The sequence below is a fragment of the Tiliqua scincoides genome, chromosome 7 (genome assembly GCF_035046505.1).
Source record: "Tiliqua scincoides isolate rTilSci1 chromosome 7, rTilSci1.hap2, whole genome shotgun sequence".
Taxonomy (NCBI): domain Eukaryota; kingdom Metazoa; phylum Chordata; class Lepidosauria; order Squamata; family Scincidae; genus Tiliqua; species Tiliqua scincoides.
In genome coordinates, this window is record NC_089827.1 from 24,788,322 (window position 1) to 24,806,724 (window position 18,403).

The following is an 18,403-nucleotide window of genomic DNA, read 5'->3' on the forward strand; positions in this document are numbered from 1 at the left end:
AGATTATGTAAATAAATTAATGCAAACGCATGCATAAAGGGCCAACACTTTAGTGCAAACTGTACCTTCGTCTTCTTCCTCCTGTACCTGGCGATGGTTTAGGAGTTCTTGTTGAAACAATCTGGCAATGCACAGTTCCAAGGAGTAACATGAGCAATACTGGCCCTATTACTTCAGTCAGAGGTATATTATGTGGGCCTCCTATTGTATAGAACAATACTACTGCAGCAACTTTTGAAATAAAAAAAAGAATAAGTGAAGCATCAATTTGGCATCAATAATTTACAATTAAAACAAATTAAAAACATAAGATTATGCATTTGAAGAGTTTTACTATCTATTATTTATTTAAGGAATTCATATCACACTTTCCCACTCCGCTTAAGGGTCCTCAAGGCAGCTAACAAAGTAATATTTCAATACAGTAAAAGCAATGCTAAAAAACATTAATGTAAAACAATTAAAACCATAAAAACATTAAGACACAACTGGATCACAGTTAAAAAATGTTTCATAAGAAGCGTCAGCAACCCAATGTCAACATTTAAAAGCTTCCCTAAACAAAAAGGTCTTGAGACCTCACCAGAATGAAAGAGGGAGGTGTTCTCAATTCCAGAGGAAGGGAATTCGACAAACAGGTGCTACCACCAGGAAAGTCCTATTTCTTGCTGCCATCCCCCTCACCTCTACTGGTGGCAGCACAGTTAGAAGGGCCCCCTCTGATGACCTGAGAGGACAGGAAAGATTATATGGAAAGAGGCAGTCCCTCAAATACCTGGACCTGAGCCATAAAGGGCTTTAAAAGTCAAAAGCAGCACTTTGAATTCAGCCCTGAAATAAACCAGCAGCCAGTGAAGTCACTGAAGCATCGGCCCAACAGAGTTGAGCCAGTGATCCCCAGCAACCACACGGGCAGCCACGTTCTGCTCTAACTGCAGTTTCTGAACCATCTTCAGAGGCAAACCTACATAGAACACATTGCAGTAAATATATGTGTCTCTAGGGCAGGGGTGTCCAAAGTTTTTGGCAGGAGGGCCACATCGTCTCTCTGACACTGTCAGGGGCCAGGCAAAAAAAAAATAAAAAAATAATAATTTACATTTAAAATTTGAATAAATTTACATAAGTTTACATAAATTAATATATTAAAGATGGACTTATATGAATGAATGAAGGTCTTGCAATAACTCAAGGCCTATAAAAGGCCTTGCACAGAGCAAGGCTGGCCTGTCCTTTACTGCCACTGCTGTCTCATTCGTGACAGCAAGCAGTGGAGGGAGCCCTCATCCCACAGCTCACACGAGAGGTCAGTCACCCTCATGCTGAGAGCAGTTGCATCGGGCCAGCGTGGGCTCCAACAAATCTCTGGAGGGCCTGAGGCTCATTGAAGACTGGGGGCTCCCTGAGGGCCGCATAGAGAGGCCTCGAGGACCGCAAGTGGCCCCAGGGCCGGGGTTTGGGCACCCCTGCTCTAGGGCATGGATCATTGTGGCCAGATCTGAGCGACCCAGGTAAGGCAGCCAAAGCTGAGCAATGGCCACAGCTGTCACCTGGGAATCCAGGAGCAGCTGTGGATCCAAGAGCATCTCCAAGTTGTGGACCTGCTCCTTCAGAGGGAGTACAACCCCATTCAGAGCAGGACAATAGTCCAATACCCGTGTCATGGACTTCTGGACCAGGAGAACCTCTGTCATATCAGGATTTAATTTCAGCTTGTTCGCCCACATTCAGCTCCCAACTACCTTCATACAACCATCCAGAACTTCAACTGCCCCCTCAGAATCAGAAGGAAAGGAGAGATAGAGCATACTGATGACACCCTACCCCAAACCTCTGGATGACCTCTCCCAGCAGCTTCATGTAGATATTGAACAGCATGGGGGATAGAATGGAAACTTGTGGCACCCCACACCTAAGAGCCCAGGGTGCCGAACAAGCATCCCCCAGCATCACCTTCTGGAATGTGACAGCCAGGAAGAAGTGAAACCACTGCAAAACAGCGCCTCCAAGCCCCAACTCAGTCAACCGACCCAGAATGATACCATGGTTGAGTCGAAAGTTGCTGAGAGTTCCAGCAAGACTAACAGGGATGCATTCCCCGTCGCTCCAGGATGCATGCCCCCCAGACGCTCGCGCAGGGCTCCCTGCACCCCCAACAGGCTGCTGCAGGGACTGGTGCGCACATCCCAGTCCCTCCAGCCCCCCTTAGCAAGGCGATCCTGCCTTCCTCCCTCCCCCACTGCTTCCCTCCCCTCCCCTGCAAGGACTTACTGCAATTCTCAAACTCCCTGAGAGTTTGAAAACCACAGACTTTGCCCAAAAAAGGAATTTTTGAGACTGGTCAAAAGTTGTTCAAATTATTGTGATCCAGGGAGGGTTTCTTCAGGAGGGCACAACCTCCTCCCGCCTGCTTCAAGATCATTGTCAACACCCTCTCCCTCCAAGATGAATTCATCCCTCCCTGTCCATTTGGCCAGCCCTCCTGAGCCAGGTCTAATTAGCCATGTCATACAAGGGTTGAGTGAGCAAGAAGATAGCCTCACACTCCTAAGAATTCTGTCCACAGCCTCAGGTTCTACAAGCTGAAAATAATCTCACAAGATAGGATAGAAAGATGCCCCAGGGACATTACCAGATACTCCTAATGTGGCATCCTAGTCATGCCGGATCTGATCAACCATGTCGGTGAAGTGCTGTGCAAACGCGTCACGACAAACCTCCATGTGCTCCTCCCTGTCAGTAGGGGGACAGACAGAGTAGGCCACGGACCATACAGAAGAACTCAGCTGGATGATTCTCCATGGACGTGATGGTGGCAGAGAAGTATGACCTCTTAGCTGCCACCACTGTCACAGAATAGGCTCTAAGATGAGCTCTAGCCTGAGCATGGTCAGACTCGGCACAAGTTTTTCACCACTGTCACTCTAGATGTCTGCCCCACCGCTTCATCATCCACAGCTCCCTGGAAAAATAAGGAGCTGCTCTTACTCTATGACTGGGTAGAGGTCACTCAGGAGCTATCTCATCCAGGGTTCTGGTCATTTCCTCATTCCAGAGGTCAGCCAGGGCACTGGGTGACTTGCCAACTCTGGCAACAGGAAAATCCCCCAGAGCCCATCAGCCTCTGGACTGGTCCCCCCACTTCTGCTGAAGTGAAAAGCTGCAATAAGCCTAAATCCCACCAGACAGTGATATGCCCATGACAAAGGAAGGATCTTAATCTTTTCCATATCCAGATCACCATTAACCCAACGAGCAATAAACACCAGCTCTTTAACATCAAAGGTTCCTGAGAAAACTCAGCTGTCAGGGAATAAGGCAGCAGGTCCTCTTATGGATTTAGGAACTGGTTGAAGAACAGGTAACAGAGTGGCTGGGTACATTCACAATGGAAAGAAATGAAAAGCAATCTGCAGCAAGGATTGGTTTTAGGACTGGTGCTTTTACAATTTGCTCATAAATGACCTAAAATTGGGGATAAGCAGTGAGGTGGCCAGCTTTGCAGATGACACTAAACTTTTCTGGCTGGGATTGTGAAGAGCTCCAGAAAGATATCCCCAAACTAGGGGACTGGGCAGTAAAATGACAGATTAGCTTCAATGCAAGTAAATGATGCATATTGGGGCAAGAAAGAATAAGTTTACATATACGATTATGCATGTTGAGCTATCTTTGATGGATCAGAAGAGATCTTGGGGTGCTGGTGGGCAGCTCGTTGAAAAGTGACAACCTGGTGTGATATGGTTATGAAAAAGCCTAATTCCATGCTTGGGATAATTAAAAAAGGGACTGAGGATAACAAACATAAATTGGGTTGTGGAAAAACAGGCTGTAGGACAAGTGAGAGAAAGGCAGAGAAATCCTAAGATTGGAAAAAAAAACTGGCAACGCCAGTGAAAGCATGAGGATGTGACTGTGCTTCAGCTGGCTATACCAGGAGGTAAGGTAAAAATATTACATAGGCTCTCCTTAGAGTTGTGTCACACACAACCTCCACCACACCAACTAAATCAGTCCAGGAAAGGTGGGTGTGCATGAATCTCAGGAGAACTCATCCTATTGTAAGTGCCACCAACCCTTTTAACAGCCAGCCCTTCAGCTAAGGGGACAAGCTGAAAAATGCCACTGACTCCTCCTTTTCCAACAACAGGCTTATACACATTTAAAGGTAGCTTCTGGCCAACCAAAGGCTTGGACCATCTGAAGCTTCTCAGAGGCAACTTCATCAACTGATGTAGCCCTCTGCAATCGTGCTCCCCCTCCCAACTGGAGAATCACAGTTGCACCTTATTTTTAATTGGGTGGCCCAGTGCCCAGTGGGAAGGCCACCTTATCAGGCCTGTGAGTTTGACTGTTACATATTTCACACTATCTCCAAACAGCACAGCTTTCCCAGGACAAGCTAAGATGGCTTCTGGTCTAAGAAAATAGCATCCAGTCTGACAATGCTTTCTTACTCGGTTTATCACAAACTACTAGCTGAAAAAATTATTGGGTCAACATAAAGGAAAAGCATACAAGGGAGGGAATTTTAAAGGTGACCCAAAATGGATGCAATACTCTGTAAGTAGGTTTCCCATCAATGTGTATAACATAATATTGCCTCCTTGGAATCACTGTAATTCACTTCTTTGCTCTTACTGCAAATCTGAGTTCTCTTTTTGAGGTAAATGGCATTTTAAAAGAAATGGAAAGTGGCAAATGGAAGTGCTACGTTAGAACTCTGATGAAGATAATCTTTTAAAGATACTTGCTTTATTGATAATGCCATGCAGTTTTTACCTTGGAGAAGATAAAGGACAAGAAGCCAGAAGAAAATAACCTTTGACGTCACTTGTAACCACCACCTGAAGAAGAATGGGAAGAAAACAACTCTAACGATTCCCTTTCGAGTCAGAGAGGTCCAAGGACTTTCAGGTTTAGCTTTAGCAAAGGCAGAGCCTGAAAATAAGACAAATTATTTCATTATATAAGAGTTTACCAGTTTCTAATCTTCATTCATATGGGCAAAGCTCCATGTCTGTTATCAACCCAAGCTATGTTACTTACAACAACACACTTGCATTTCATAAATGACAGTATAAACATTATTTCCCTATATGAAGAATTTATTTGGCACAGGAAACACACCATATGGAACCTGTCCCCATGTCTGAGAAACAAAAGTACAGGCTGCCAGAGCATGATGTGGAGGAAATATCCAATGGGACACTGGCTTCTTCTTTCTACTAAGTATAAGCCACATTGATTCGGATAAGAAATGCTGTTGGTTCTTGAAAGAGAGAACCTTTATGATTGTAAAAGTCCCCTTGAGGGATTTAGAAATGCCTGCCTATGTAAACTGCCTTGAATAAAGTCAGAGGAGTAATCCGATGACCAGAAAGGCGGTATATAAATACCTAGTTAAATACATAGTTAAAGAAATCCTGCAATCTTTTTTATTCATCTGGTATAACAGAAACCCTGCATATGCAACTGATTAATTTGTAATTGTTAAACAAATATCTGCACTAAGTTGGAGATACAAAAGTAGAAAAAAATCAATCCTTGGGCAATAGAACACCCAAACAAGAGCAGGATAAAGGCTCAAAAAGGTAGGCTGTTTATGTTAACAGTGAATACCATAGGCCTGCATACTTTTTTTTTTTAAAAGGAGTAGCAAGAGTACAGATTTTTTTCCCATAGTGACAGAAAGTTTTAGATTGTCCATCTGGTATGGAAAGACTGGGTTGTGTATCTCATGACTTTATTTTGATTTCTAACCAAAGAAAAATGGGCAAGCGACAGAAATCCAAAAGGATATTCCCAAACCAAGTGAGTGAACAAGAAACAGTGTTCTTTGATTTTAAAAGTGCATAATTTTAGAGGAATTTCTTTACCAAGTAATTTGGTAATATTGTCCATTTAGAATAAACTCAATATAACAAAGGGAATTCTTTCTATGATGTGTATAATGTGATAAACCTACCACTGGGCAAGGGAAACAATGCTCTAGGACGGTGTGAGCTCCTAGGAGCCCTGAGGCTTCTCAAACCCACCATAAGTGGCCACCATCTGCCCCCTGCCTGGTTTACTCCAGCTATCTGGGGCTCCCTGATACTCAACGCATGCGCCAGCAGGGTTTCCCAAGTGTAATGGATTCCGGAAACCAAAAAAGGTTGAGAACCATGGCTTTCTAGGATATGATGGCAACACTAATTTCCAATGCTGCTGAAAGTATAATCACTGAGATCTTGCCAAGATTAGGGGGGTTCCCCTAACCTCAATCTATTATCCCACTCCAGAGGAAATGCCAAGTAAGCACAGGCTATTTAAATATATATTTGTAATTGGTAACTTCATTGGAATTCCCATAAGCAAAGTTTGCTATTCTTAAGAGAAATACTACTTGAGAATGGATACTTTCAGGACCATAAGCTACACCAAACAAAAACATTGCAAAATTGTACCTGCAAATTGTTCTTTATGAAAATGTTCACCTTGCAGTGCAGGGTACCCATGACCCTATTTTAATTTCAAGCACACACACTGAAGCTCTTAATTTGCTCTCATCACAGTGACCCAATACTGTGGTCATGTGTGTATCCACTCTTCTGCTTCTCCATTAAAACTGTCTCCCCTCTCCTCAATAAGCTTCCCACCAATGGGGGCTAAACTGCCTGCCTAAACAAGCAGCAGCTCCTCATTATCCGCCCAATTCAATTCATCTTCACCTGTTAAAAAGACTCCAATTTGAAACACATACAGGATGCTGAATTTTGTAAAGTGACATACGAGTTAATATTACATTCCATAGACAGGAGATTCATCCCTACCTCTTACAAGATCCACATCTATGAGATCTGGCTTTACATGTCCAGTTTTCTTTGGCTTGTTCTTCAAACCCTGCAATATATAAACACTATTAGAGTACCAATATTATCTCTAAAAAGAAAAAAATATTTAAAATCTAAAACAGGAATCAGTAGCTGAATTGAATGTAAAATTTCTCAGGTTCTTCTCTTTCCTAATGTCTAATATATATAATCTGAAATTTGATTTAAGAACGGTTTCAAATAGCAAAGTATCTTTACAACCACAATATTGCATTCTAATTGCATATTCAATGTTGTATTCACAATATTTAAAAATATTCTAAAGAGAGAAGAATGTCAATAAACAAACTAATAATGAAATTACTGCCTCTTATGATATTTCTAAACATCTGCAGAAGTTAAATAATTAATTTCAATTACACAGGCACATACACATGCTTGCCAGAGTTAGTAAGATACTTGCTTTGATACTGATTTAATTTTATCCTTGAATTTTCATAGAGGCAGTAGCTACTGGACTCTGAAATTCAAACAGTGAGGCGATAATAAATGCTAACTACAGACTTCTTTTTAAATCTCGTAAGTCTGAATCTTTATATGCAACTATGTTCCTCTGTAGGAACATGCAGCGTGGGGCTGATTTTGAATCACAATTCAATTCTTTAGTACTCATGCCATTATTGGTGCATATTTATAAACAGCTTTAACTAAATCAATGATTATATAAAGTACATTAAGTTTTAGAGTACATGCAAAATAACTTGGCTTGTTGGAGAAAAATACCCAAACACACTCCAGGAAAATATCACCTCGCTACCATTACTGTGGGATAAGGCATCCATTCTGTCCTATATCCATCTCTGTACAGTTCTCTCCAACTCCATGAAATAGTAACCAAATTTGAAACCAGACCACACTCACTGGTTTGAACCACTCAATAGTAGTGGCTATCTCAAATTTTATTATTTTTTATGGAAAACATGGGCAGCTTTTTCAGTCCAATAGCAGGTCAGCAAACTTGTTGATGTTTCTACTTAACAACTCTGAAATCAGTTCAATTGCAAGGAGAAATGGATAGGAGAGCAGCAGCAGGTACGGGGGAAGATTAAACACGCCTCCCTGTTGCCTGCTAACTCTTCCCTAAAAATGCTTCTTCCATTTCTCCATTCACATTATCTTGTCAAGCATGGGGTTGAGAACATGTTTGCCAAGATACCATATAGTTCCGCTTTTAGTTAAAAGGAAGTCAAAAGACAGTGCTAGGTAGTCAGATCTCTTTAGGGCAATTATTTTAAACAATAACAGAGGTTCAAAGTTAAACATATACTACAGATTAGAAAAGACAAGGTCAAACAATTCTACTAAACAGCAGAGTCAAGGAGGCTTTGGAAGGCAAGACTACTTCCTGCAAAATGTGCAAGTCTTCTTCAAACAATAAAAGGCAACACAAAAACACACTGACAATATGATAAGCCAAGAAGGAATTTTAAAAACAAGTTGGAAATTACTGTAAATACAAATAGCTAATAGCAGGAAACCAAAAGACGGCTGTTAGGTTAAGAAAAGAAAACACATGGAAAAGAAAAACTGCCAAGAAGTTGAACAAATTTATTTGGAAGAAAGCAACAGGTGCTCTCCATGATTTTTTTAAACCAAAGAATGCCCACAATTCCATAATCAAATCACACACCACAGTGTTTCTCAAGGTTGTCCTCCACTGTACCACTTCACATGATCCATCTACACAAAGCACCACAGGAAGTAACTGGCGATAACATCATTGTAAGTTACTTCTGGGTTGGGAGGCCAGATGTGACATGACAAACACTAGTAGGAGGCTCAAGGTGGACGGGAGGATTTTTTCGAAAACAAAAAAGCATGCTTAGGAGCTCTGCCCACCAAGCTGAGTCTCCTGCCACTGTTTATTGCATCATGTTCCTGGTCTCGCTGTCAGGTAGCATTAGGCCAGAGGTCCTGTGAGTACCATCAGACATCACCTCAAGTACCACTGGTGGGGGTATGGTTTATGTGTATTGTTCTATGTTTTTATGTTTATTTTATGTGAATAAAAGGTTCCTGAATCTGAATCTGTACCACTAGTTGATAAACATCAAAGTATCACAGTTCTAAAGGTGACAGCACAGAAATCATGGATCTGGAGCTTTTGGGTACCTCACTGGTAGAAACATGTGATTTTTATAGTATCTATGGATCCAGATATGGTTTGTGATTCAATGGTGATTTGGGGATTTTGTGCAAATTTATGAGGACATGTGTCTTGGATCCATTACCTTTTGCCAATGCAGAAGGGGAGATACATAACCTCTAAATGCCACGGTGACATTGAGGCTAGATTATTGTAACACGCTCTATGTGGGGCTGCCCTTGAAGACAGTTCAGAAACTGCAACTAGTGCAGAATGCAGTGGCCTGTGTAGTTACTGGAGGTAGGCGGTTTGACTCTGTCAGTCCGCTTCTCCAGCAGCTGCAATGGCTGCCCATTCGTTACTGGGCCCAATTCAAGGTGATGGTTTTGACCTTTAAAGCCCTATACTGCTCTGGGCCAGGGTATCTTAGAGATTGCCTACTCCTATACAATCCGGCTCGTCCTCTTAGGTCAGCAGAGAAGGCCTTTACAAGTGCCGCCACCTAGGGAGGTACGTGGGGCGGCAACAAGAAATAGAGCCTTCTCAGTAGTGGTACCAACACTATGGAATTCCCTTCCCCTTGACTTAAGAACTGCTCCCTTTCTTGAAACTATTCAGCGAGGCCTGAAGACCCTTCCGTTTAGATAAGCCTTCTGAGTTCCTGACATTTTAAACATCTTTTTAACATCTTTTAATATCTTTTTTAACATCTGGTTACAGGCCTGATCTGACTACTGTTTTTATGATATGTCATTATGCTTTTGTCTGGTTTTTAAATTATGTCTTTTAATTTGTTTTAACCTTGTTTGTAAGCCGCCTTGAGTCCCTCCGGGGAGAAAGGCGGGGTAAAAATAAAGTTGTTGTTGTTGTTGTTAATAATAATAATAATAATAATAATAATAATAATAATAATAATAATAATAATAATAATAATAATTAATAAATGATTGTGTCAGTGGAAACAGAGAAAAAAGTGGAAATATTTCACAAAATAAAACAAAATTGGATGGCATTCACCCAAGAAACAATTCAACCAGGAATCAGCTAAACTAAAATATGCAAGCTTAGCAACAATGAGAGAAGAGGTAACAAGTTAACTGATCAGCAACTGATTAAAAAATAAAAAGCAGTGAGTAGGAATCACTGACAATTTACATTCCGGCATCAAAGATATCATGGGTTTTTTCAGTTGCTGTAGCTTACCAGTGGAAATTCTACAATTCACAAATGTTTGTGGAATGTGATAATGGGCTCTTTTCCCTCCCCCCTTTCTGTCCAAAAGAAAAATCTGATCCCTTACTGTGAGTGATAGATTGCACAGTTGACAAACTTGGTTTTAATTCACTATGGATTCATGAAACTAGAGAATCACCGTCAGTTTTCAGCCTGACAATTTTTTTTAAAGGATTTTCTTTCAAAGGGTCAGTCCATCTAGCCATCTATATGTGGCCGCTACTCAAAGAAGAACATTGAGATAGCTACATTTGCAGAGGACAACAAAATAGTTACGATGTTAAGATCTCAAACAAATTGTAAAGAGTTCCAAAAGGATATTTCCAAAGTGAGTGTACAGGAGAAAAGTAGACAAGATTCAAATTTAGCTAACTGCAAGAGAGGACCAGCAATCCAGACTTAAATCCAGACTTCAGGGCAGGAAGTCTGGTCTAGAGGGTAGAGCCTCCGTTAGCCCGAAGATAACATCGGAAGGTCGCCAGTTCGAGGACACCGCCAGCTCCCTGAACAGCTGAGAATGGCAAGACCTTGAAGCAGCTGACAAACCCAGCTGAGTGATTCCACCTGCTCTTGGTGTGAGCAAGAAGTGTCTTGGCTGCCCTCCATGTGACAGATGGAGCTGCTTGTCAGCCTACGTGGGAGAACTGGAGGCCAGAATTGAGACCAAACCAGGAAGATCCATTCTGAAATGTTGTTGGTTCTTGAAAGAGAGAACCTCTATGTTTGTGGGATTTAGAAATGCCTGCCTATGTAAACCGCCTTTAATAAAGTCAGAGGAGTAATCACATGACCAGAAAGGCAGTATATAAATACCTAGTTGTTGTTGTTGTTGCTGTTATTAAATCCTAATTTTACATATACAGGGTGTCCATAAAGTCCGTGTGCACTTTAAAAAATTTATAACTTTGTAAGTATTTGTGCTAGAAAGAATCTGTAAAAAGTATTAGAAAATTTAATGTACCTAGTTTTTAGTAAAACTATTGAGCATTCCTTCAACACAATATTTTTAACAATTTTGCTAAACTTTAAAAATACTTATTTTTCAGAATTACTTATGACCCATGGCTTCAGCAGAAGAAAAAATAAACTGTGTCCTTTGGTTAGCTGAACTGAAATCTACTGTTGCTGTACAAAGAAAGTTTAGAACTGAATATAGTAAAGAACCACCTCATAGGAACTCTATTACCAAATGGATGAAGAAATTCAAAGAGACAGGCTCTGTCCATGGTGAGCCGCGGTCTGGCCCCCATGTTCACCAGACTTGACTCCATTAGATTTTTTTTTATGGGGACATGTGAAAACAATTGTGTAAGCAAGTAAACCTCATTTGTTAGAAGACTTGAAAGCTAAAATAACTAATGTGGTTTCAGGCATTACTGTAAATCAGTTGGCAAATGTTTTTGGAGAACTGCAAAATTGTATTAACCTTTGTATTACTAATGATGGTGGACATGTAGAAACTTAATAAAACAATAAAAAAAATATAGATTTTCTTCTTTCTAATACTTTTTACAGATTCTTTCTAGCACAAATACTTACAAAGTTATAAATTTTTTAAAGTGCACACGGACTTTAGGGACACCCTGTATGTTGATGGGAATCTGAATGGATTAGAAAACATTTGAGGTAATATCTTTGGATACAGAAGAAAAGTCATTGAATATACCAGAGCTACTGCAGTTAATAAAAAAAAGAGGCATTTTAAAGAAAGGTATAGAAAAATAATACCGCAAGTTTCATAATCTTGTTATGTAAATGGTTGGTGCAGTATGTGGAGAACATTATACGTTGCTCTGATCAATTCAAAGAAATACTGAAAGACTGGAAAAGGTACTGAAGACTATTACTGTTTAATGGCACTTCTTAAATAGTTTCACAGAGTGCTCTATTTTAATGCTGTTCTAATGTTTTCATTATTTCACAGAGATTGCTATTTTAGTCTATACGTTTTCCTGTAGGTCTGAAAGGCACAACATCGATTAAATGAATCAGCTTTTAAAATAAGGCTGGATAACTTCCTCTATAAAGAAAGGTATAAACAGCTGAGTGTTTTTAATTTAGAGCAAGTTTATGAAGGGGGATAGATATATTAGAAGTTTGTACAATTATTTGTACTGTTCACACTATTCATAGAGAGGCACTCAGTTAAATGGACAATAGGTTTAAGACAATCGAAAGAAGTTGTTCATGCAGTGCATACATTAACTTATGAAATTCATTATCACAATACTACGATCACAAAACTACGATGAATACTACGGATATATCTACAGTCATAATAGCTAAAGATGAAACCTCCATGTCAATTTTTGCAGTAAATTTTTTGTAACAAGACATCATGCCCTCTCAGGGCCCAATCCTATCCAATTTTCCAGTGCTGCTATGCCAATGAGGTATGCACTGCATCCTGTGGTGGGGAGGCAGTCACAGAGGACTCCTCAAGGTATGGGAACATTTGTTCCCTTATCTTGCGGCTGCATTGTGGCTGCACCGATGCTGGAAAGTTGGATAGGATTGGGACCTCAATCTGTTTAGGTGGATTTGCTTAGCTATTGATGAAAGTGATTAACTCCTGGTTTGACACAACAAGTAAAATATTCTTATTTCCAGATAGGTGTTACCTGGGTGTTCTAGCATATGTTGCAATGTTTCACTAACATCAATTGGAATGCCTTTGAGGAAGACTGTGGCCTTAGTATTTAAATTTTAATTAAAACAACATTATTAGAGAGCCATATTTCAGCCTAGCGAATAAGTATGGAGATGAGTTTGCTGCTCACCTCTGTTGCCCCATCGCCCTCCCTTCTCCACCACTATTACTGTGTGTGCTCTCTTCCCCTTTCTTTTATCAAAAAAGAGAACGAATGCACTTGCCACAGGCTCAGCACTCTGCCAGTCTTGTCTCACTCCCCTGATCTCTCAGCCTGCCAGAAGAGATAGGGCACACACAGTCAAATTGTTCAGCTATGTTTGCCCAACCTGAGCAACTCACAGTGCGATGGTAGCTACCAGTCTCATGCTGAAAGTGACACAAGCAAGTAGGCACAAGCAAGAGGAATGAGCAGACAGGTGCATTTGCCATTTGGATGCTTTCAGAGGTACAAAGGTTACAAAAGGTGAGCAACAACTTAAAGGGATATTTTATTGTCTGTTAATAAGGAGTCCCATTACTTCAAATGTTTTGCAGGAAGAAAAAACTTTAGGCTTCTAACAGTCTGCTCATAGCACCCTACCAATAGACTGGTTTCCAAAACAAATTGATTTTTCTCCTAGTGCAGCACTTTGAGTGTAAAGCCCAGACCAAACATTTAAAACCCATAGGGACATGGCCATTTGCCACAGAGTAACTGCATGTTTAGAAGCAAAACCCACATGGTTTCCTCATCCATGAGACAGGCAGAATATCAAAGTATATATTTTCAGTTTACTTTCTGTGAGTTCCAAATCCTCCATGTGGATTTGGAGTGTATGAAAGGATAATTCAGTTTTTTATATCCATGAGTTTCAAGTCCACAGAGGTGGTGAGGTGGCACACTAGAATGGCTCCTGGCAGAACCCTCCTTCACCACCACTCCTTGCTTGCAGCTTTAAAGGGCAACTGACTGTACCCCCTTGCTTGTGGCTAGTAGGAGAATGAGCAGAAAGAGTGGCTTTTGCTTGATTTTTTGCTTTGTGAATCTGGTTGGGAGTCTGAGGGAGAAGAGAGGGACGTGGAAGTCCACGCTTCTAGGACACTCAACAAAACTTTAATTCTATTCTTGTTGGTGAAAGGGGGAGGTGTAGAGGATGCTGCTGTTTATGCTTCCCTATGCATACCTACTCAGAAGAAAGTCCAGTTGTGTTCAATGGTGTTTACCACAAAGAAATTGTGTACAGGTGTGTATGAACACAATTATTTCTGAAATTGAGATGTCTTTGATTTTCTGAGTATGGCTGTGTGGGCGACTGTTTAGGTGACCGTGCTCTCTCCCAACATGCCTGCTTTGGGGCACGATCCTATGTCTGTTGGTCAGAAGCAAGCCCCAATAAGTGACCAATGACTTGCTCCCAATCAGCTCTTCATACACACTCGCACAGTAAACAAAACACATGTGAATCCTGCTGTGCCACACTAACCCAGCTCAGCACTAGCTGGAGGTTTATGCCCTCAAAAAGCCAAACCCACATGGGGAAACTCCCACCCTTCTGGCTGGCAGCTGGATACATGTAGGATAAATGCTGCTGGATACATGTAGACACAGGAAGTCTGTCAAAGAACAATTGCTAGCACTAGAGGCAGGATTAGCAAAGCCTTTTCCATTAAAAAAAATCGCAGACTGCAGTGAATGTGCGGTCGCAATTCTCAAGTGGATGGAAATGCACAGATGTGTTCTCCCACAGAATAATTGCATATTTGGTCTGGGCCTAAAGGTTGTTCCCCATTTCATATTTGGAAAAAGAAAAAAGTAGAGTTTAGGAAGTTAAATTGAAGAACAAAGACTGCAATGAAAATATGATGTCAGAATCATTTTATCAAAAACTCGAAACAAATACAAAACACTTTACGCCTTTTCTTCAGGAAAGCAGCTGCACATTATGCTCTCACCATGACTATTCCATATATCTTTAGAAATATGTGCAACTCCTAAAAGTGAACGCAAGTCTTTTGAACAGAATGGAGAAATAATCTAAGGTATTTAAATGCTTTTGAGATCATGCCTAAGGTATCAGTTACTGATGGGATTTTGTTAGTTATAGTACGATGCAGAGACACAGTTAATCTACAAAAGCTATTTGCTTAACACAAATCATAATCAAATACTTACCAATTTAATAAACTGTTCAAAACAATGACAGGATGAAAAATGAGGAAAAGTAAACTGGAACTATAAAGGTAACCATGTGAAAGTCAGTCACATCTGACAAAATTCACAAAAACACATAAAGGGAAGTACTATACTCCGATATAGTATATGGCAAGTACAGCTTAGTACAACATTAACTCAAAAATACCAACAGCACTAGGACTTCACCCTGGCAAAACAAAAAAGATCTACCTCTGCCTCCAAATTCAGGCTCCATATTCACATAAAAGTGGCAAATAGTTTGGACCTCAGTGAGACACAAAATCTACTTCACAAGAAAAGATTTCCTGACTCTGTAGTTATATCCCTCTGCCCTCCAACCCTTGTACCAGTCTCATTTCAGTAGATGGATAAGAACCAATTTAAAATTACTGAAGAGCTATAAGAAGCTAAACTAGTAATATTAATATTGAACAAATAAGAAAATACCTAAGAAGGAATAACTGGCATAACCTTTGTTCTTTAAAAAAACTTGTTACTTTAGCCTTTTCAAAGTGAATTTTCTGAATTTCAGTAAAGCAGCAGTCTTCCTTAGAACCATGCAGTTCTTCCTCAGTTAACTGATTGCCCAATCCTGAGCTGCCTGGAACCCAGGGGCTGGAGTGGCACCAAAATGGCTGCCACTACATCCTATGGACACCAGGCAGCTACGGGCAGCTTCCAATGCTCCTCAGGGGAAGAAGATAATTGCTCCCTTTCTCCTAGTAAGGGAAGCACTGCTGCAATGAGGCTAATTGACTCTGCGCCAGCTACTTAGCCGGCGTAGAGAACAGAAACCCTCTTTCAGGCTGGGAGGCCCAATGAGGGACTATGGATCCAGCGGAGCTGAGCTCCATCAGCTCTGCCCCACTCTCACTCCCTAACCCGGAATGCCTCCCCCCATGCCCCCACTCACTGCTGCCTGCCTGGCCTACACCCAGTGCTGGCTCAGCGCAGGCTTGCGCCAAGCCAGCGCCCATGTTGACCCAGCAGTAAGTATCCTAGGTGTGCCTTACAGCACATTAGTGACACTGAGCTCTGGCAGTGAGCTGGTGCAAACAGGTCTGGATTGGGCCGAGTCTCCTCAATGACAAAATAAGTAATGGAAGGCAAGCTACCCAGAAGATAGTTAATCCACCATTACTCATATTATTCTCCAAGCACAGTTGAATCAGGGTATTGAGCATGTCCTAGAGCAGGGGTGGCCAAAGATTTTGGCAGGAGGGCCACATTGTCTCTCTGACACTGTGTCGGGGGGCCAGGGGGAAAAAGAATTAATTTCTATTTAAAATTTGAATAAATTTACATAAGTTTACATAAATGAATAGATTAAAGATGAACTTATACGAATGAATGAAGGTCTTGCAATAGCTCAAGGCCTATAAAAGGCCTTGCACAAAGCAAGGCTGGCCTTTCCTTTGCTGCCGCTACTGCATCACAGACGTGAAACAACAAGCAGTGGAGGGAGCCCTCATCCCACAGATCACACGAGATGTCAAACAGTCACCCTCATGCTGAGAGCAGTTGCGTCGGGCCAGTGTGGGCTCCAACAAATCTCCGGAGGGCCAGAGGCTCATTGGAGACTGGGGGCTCCCTGAGGGCCGCATTGAGAGGCCTCGAGGGCCGCAAGTGGCCCCAGGGCCGAGGTTTGGGCACCCCTGTCCTAGAGTGTACACCGGACAACAGAATGGCTGAGGAGTTCTTGTTATCTCACAAAAAGTGAGATAGAGTACTCCAAAATTTTCTGTAGAGTTCACAGGAATTCTGCAGTCAACCAAATTATGTGGATGGGTTTGCCAAAGACAGGAAGTCTGAAATTAACTGCCAGCAAATAATAACTTACCTTGATTTCTCTCTGTTCCACAGATTTTTCCCATATCTGCTGATCATATGCTCCAATCTAAACAGTAAAGAGAAAAATCTACATTAAAATGAGACTCACCATAATATAATGTAGCCCTTTTTCACTGTAAAATATGGCATGTAAAATATGGCACTCTTGCAAATAAGAGACTCAACCTGTATATGAAGCTGCACTTGCTCATCTCTCTGCTGTGAATTGAATTGCACACTCCCAGTTATGTGTTCCAAGTTGTACATTATATGTAAAGCTTCTGGCTTAACACATCAGGCACCTTAAAGATGATTCATGGTTCTCCTGCAGTGGTTCCCAACCTTTTTCACTTGCATATCCCATGGCAGCCTATTTCCATAAATGGTACCCTTCATATTAGCAAGATGTTTGTAATTAATAATATAAGCCCTCATCTCCTCTACATGAAAACCCATGAAATACTTAATGTATTCATCACAGTATTTTCTCTTTTTATCTGTTTGAAGAACAGAAGACTGTGCCTTTGCACTATTTTACACCTGAAGGGTACTGAGAAATTCTAGGTGATTGATCACTTTCCATATTATGTTTCAGTTTTGTTACTGTTCTGGTTTTCAATCACTCGTTCATACATGAATTGATGACCAAAAACTAGCTATTAGTGAGGCTTTCAGAGTCAACTAGTTACCTCCTTTCCTGGCCCTGCAAGGCATTCTGGAGCACTACCTGCCCTTTTCTGCCATTATTCCATTCTTTTTCAAGTGTCCCTAAAGGTCCTGTTGAGTGCCCCCGGAGGTACATGAATCCGAGATTGGGAACGACTGTTTTACTGGTATGTTGTTTACAGTGCACCTACTGATAATGTTTACAAAAAGGTAGTGAAGACCAGAATTTAAAGAGAATAAAAATGTATCTTATGATCTTTTACTATGTTTTCAAAACAAATTAGAGACTGTACAGTTCTTAGGTAACAATTATTGGTAGGTTTTTTTTTTCAGGATCTGGCCTTGGGAAAAATCAGAAAAATATAGTCAGACACTCCCCTAAGTTTAACTTGCAACATCCAAGGGTCACAGAAAATTCCATGATTTTTTTTGCTCAAAAACCTGCCCTCGACTTATCTGTGAAATCGACTTATGGGTGGGGGGGGGCTTTGGGGAGTGACCTGGTATAGTTACATGGGGCAAAAAAAATTTCTTGCTTGATTATGTCACTTCTGGCCATGACATCACTTCCATTGTGTTCCAAACTGTTGTAATTCTAAAATGTGGGTCCTGGTGCTAAAAGATTTGAGAACCACAGGTCTATTATAATATTTTCAGGTATGTGATGGTGTTACCATAGGAAAAATCCCAGTTTCCTCTTCCTTACTAGCCATCTCTCACTCCATCCTGGTTCCATGCCTTTTGAAAAGAAAGGGGCTGGCCCAAGGACAGAAGGAAATCAAGGAGAGCACTAGAGCCTAGAGTGGATATTTTATCCACAAGTCCATACTCCTCTCACCAGTTTCCTTCTTTCCCATGAATGCCTTGCCTTTTTCAAAAGACACAGA

General features: G+C 41.1%; 1 protein-coding gene across 3 annotated transcripts in view; it reads right to left on the reverse strand.

The window, feature by feature from the left end:
* The window catches only part of PHTF2 (putative homeodomain transcription factor 2), a 114,537-nt gene that overhangs the window by 41,592 nt on the left and 54,542 nt on the right, over positions 1–18,403 (reverse strand). For all 3 annotated transcript variants that reach the window (XM_066633099.1, XM_066633097.1, XM_066633098.1), the window contains exons 3-6: positions 16,861–16,917; positions 6,816–6,885; positions 4,783–4,941; positions 66–231 (exon numbers count right to left, since the gene is read on the reverse strand). In XM_066633099.1, the coding sequence (XP_066489196.1) occupies positions 66–231; positions 4,783–4,941; positions 6,816–6,885; positions 16,861–16,917 (452 nt within the window). The remainder of the gene's footprint in view (positions 1–65; positions 232–4,782; positions 4,942–6,815; positions 6,886–16,860; positions 16,918–18,403) is intronic.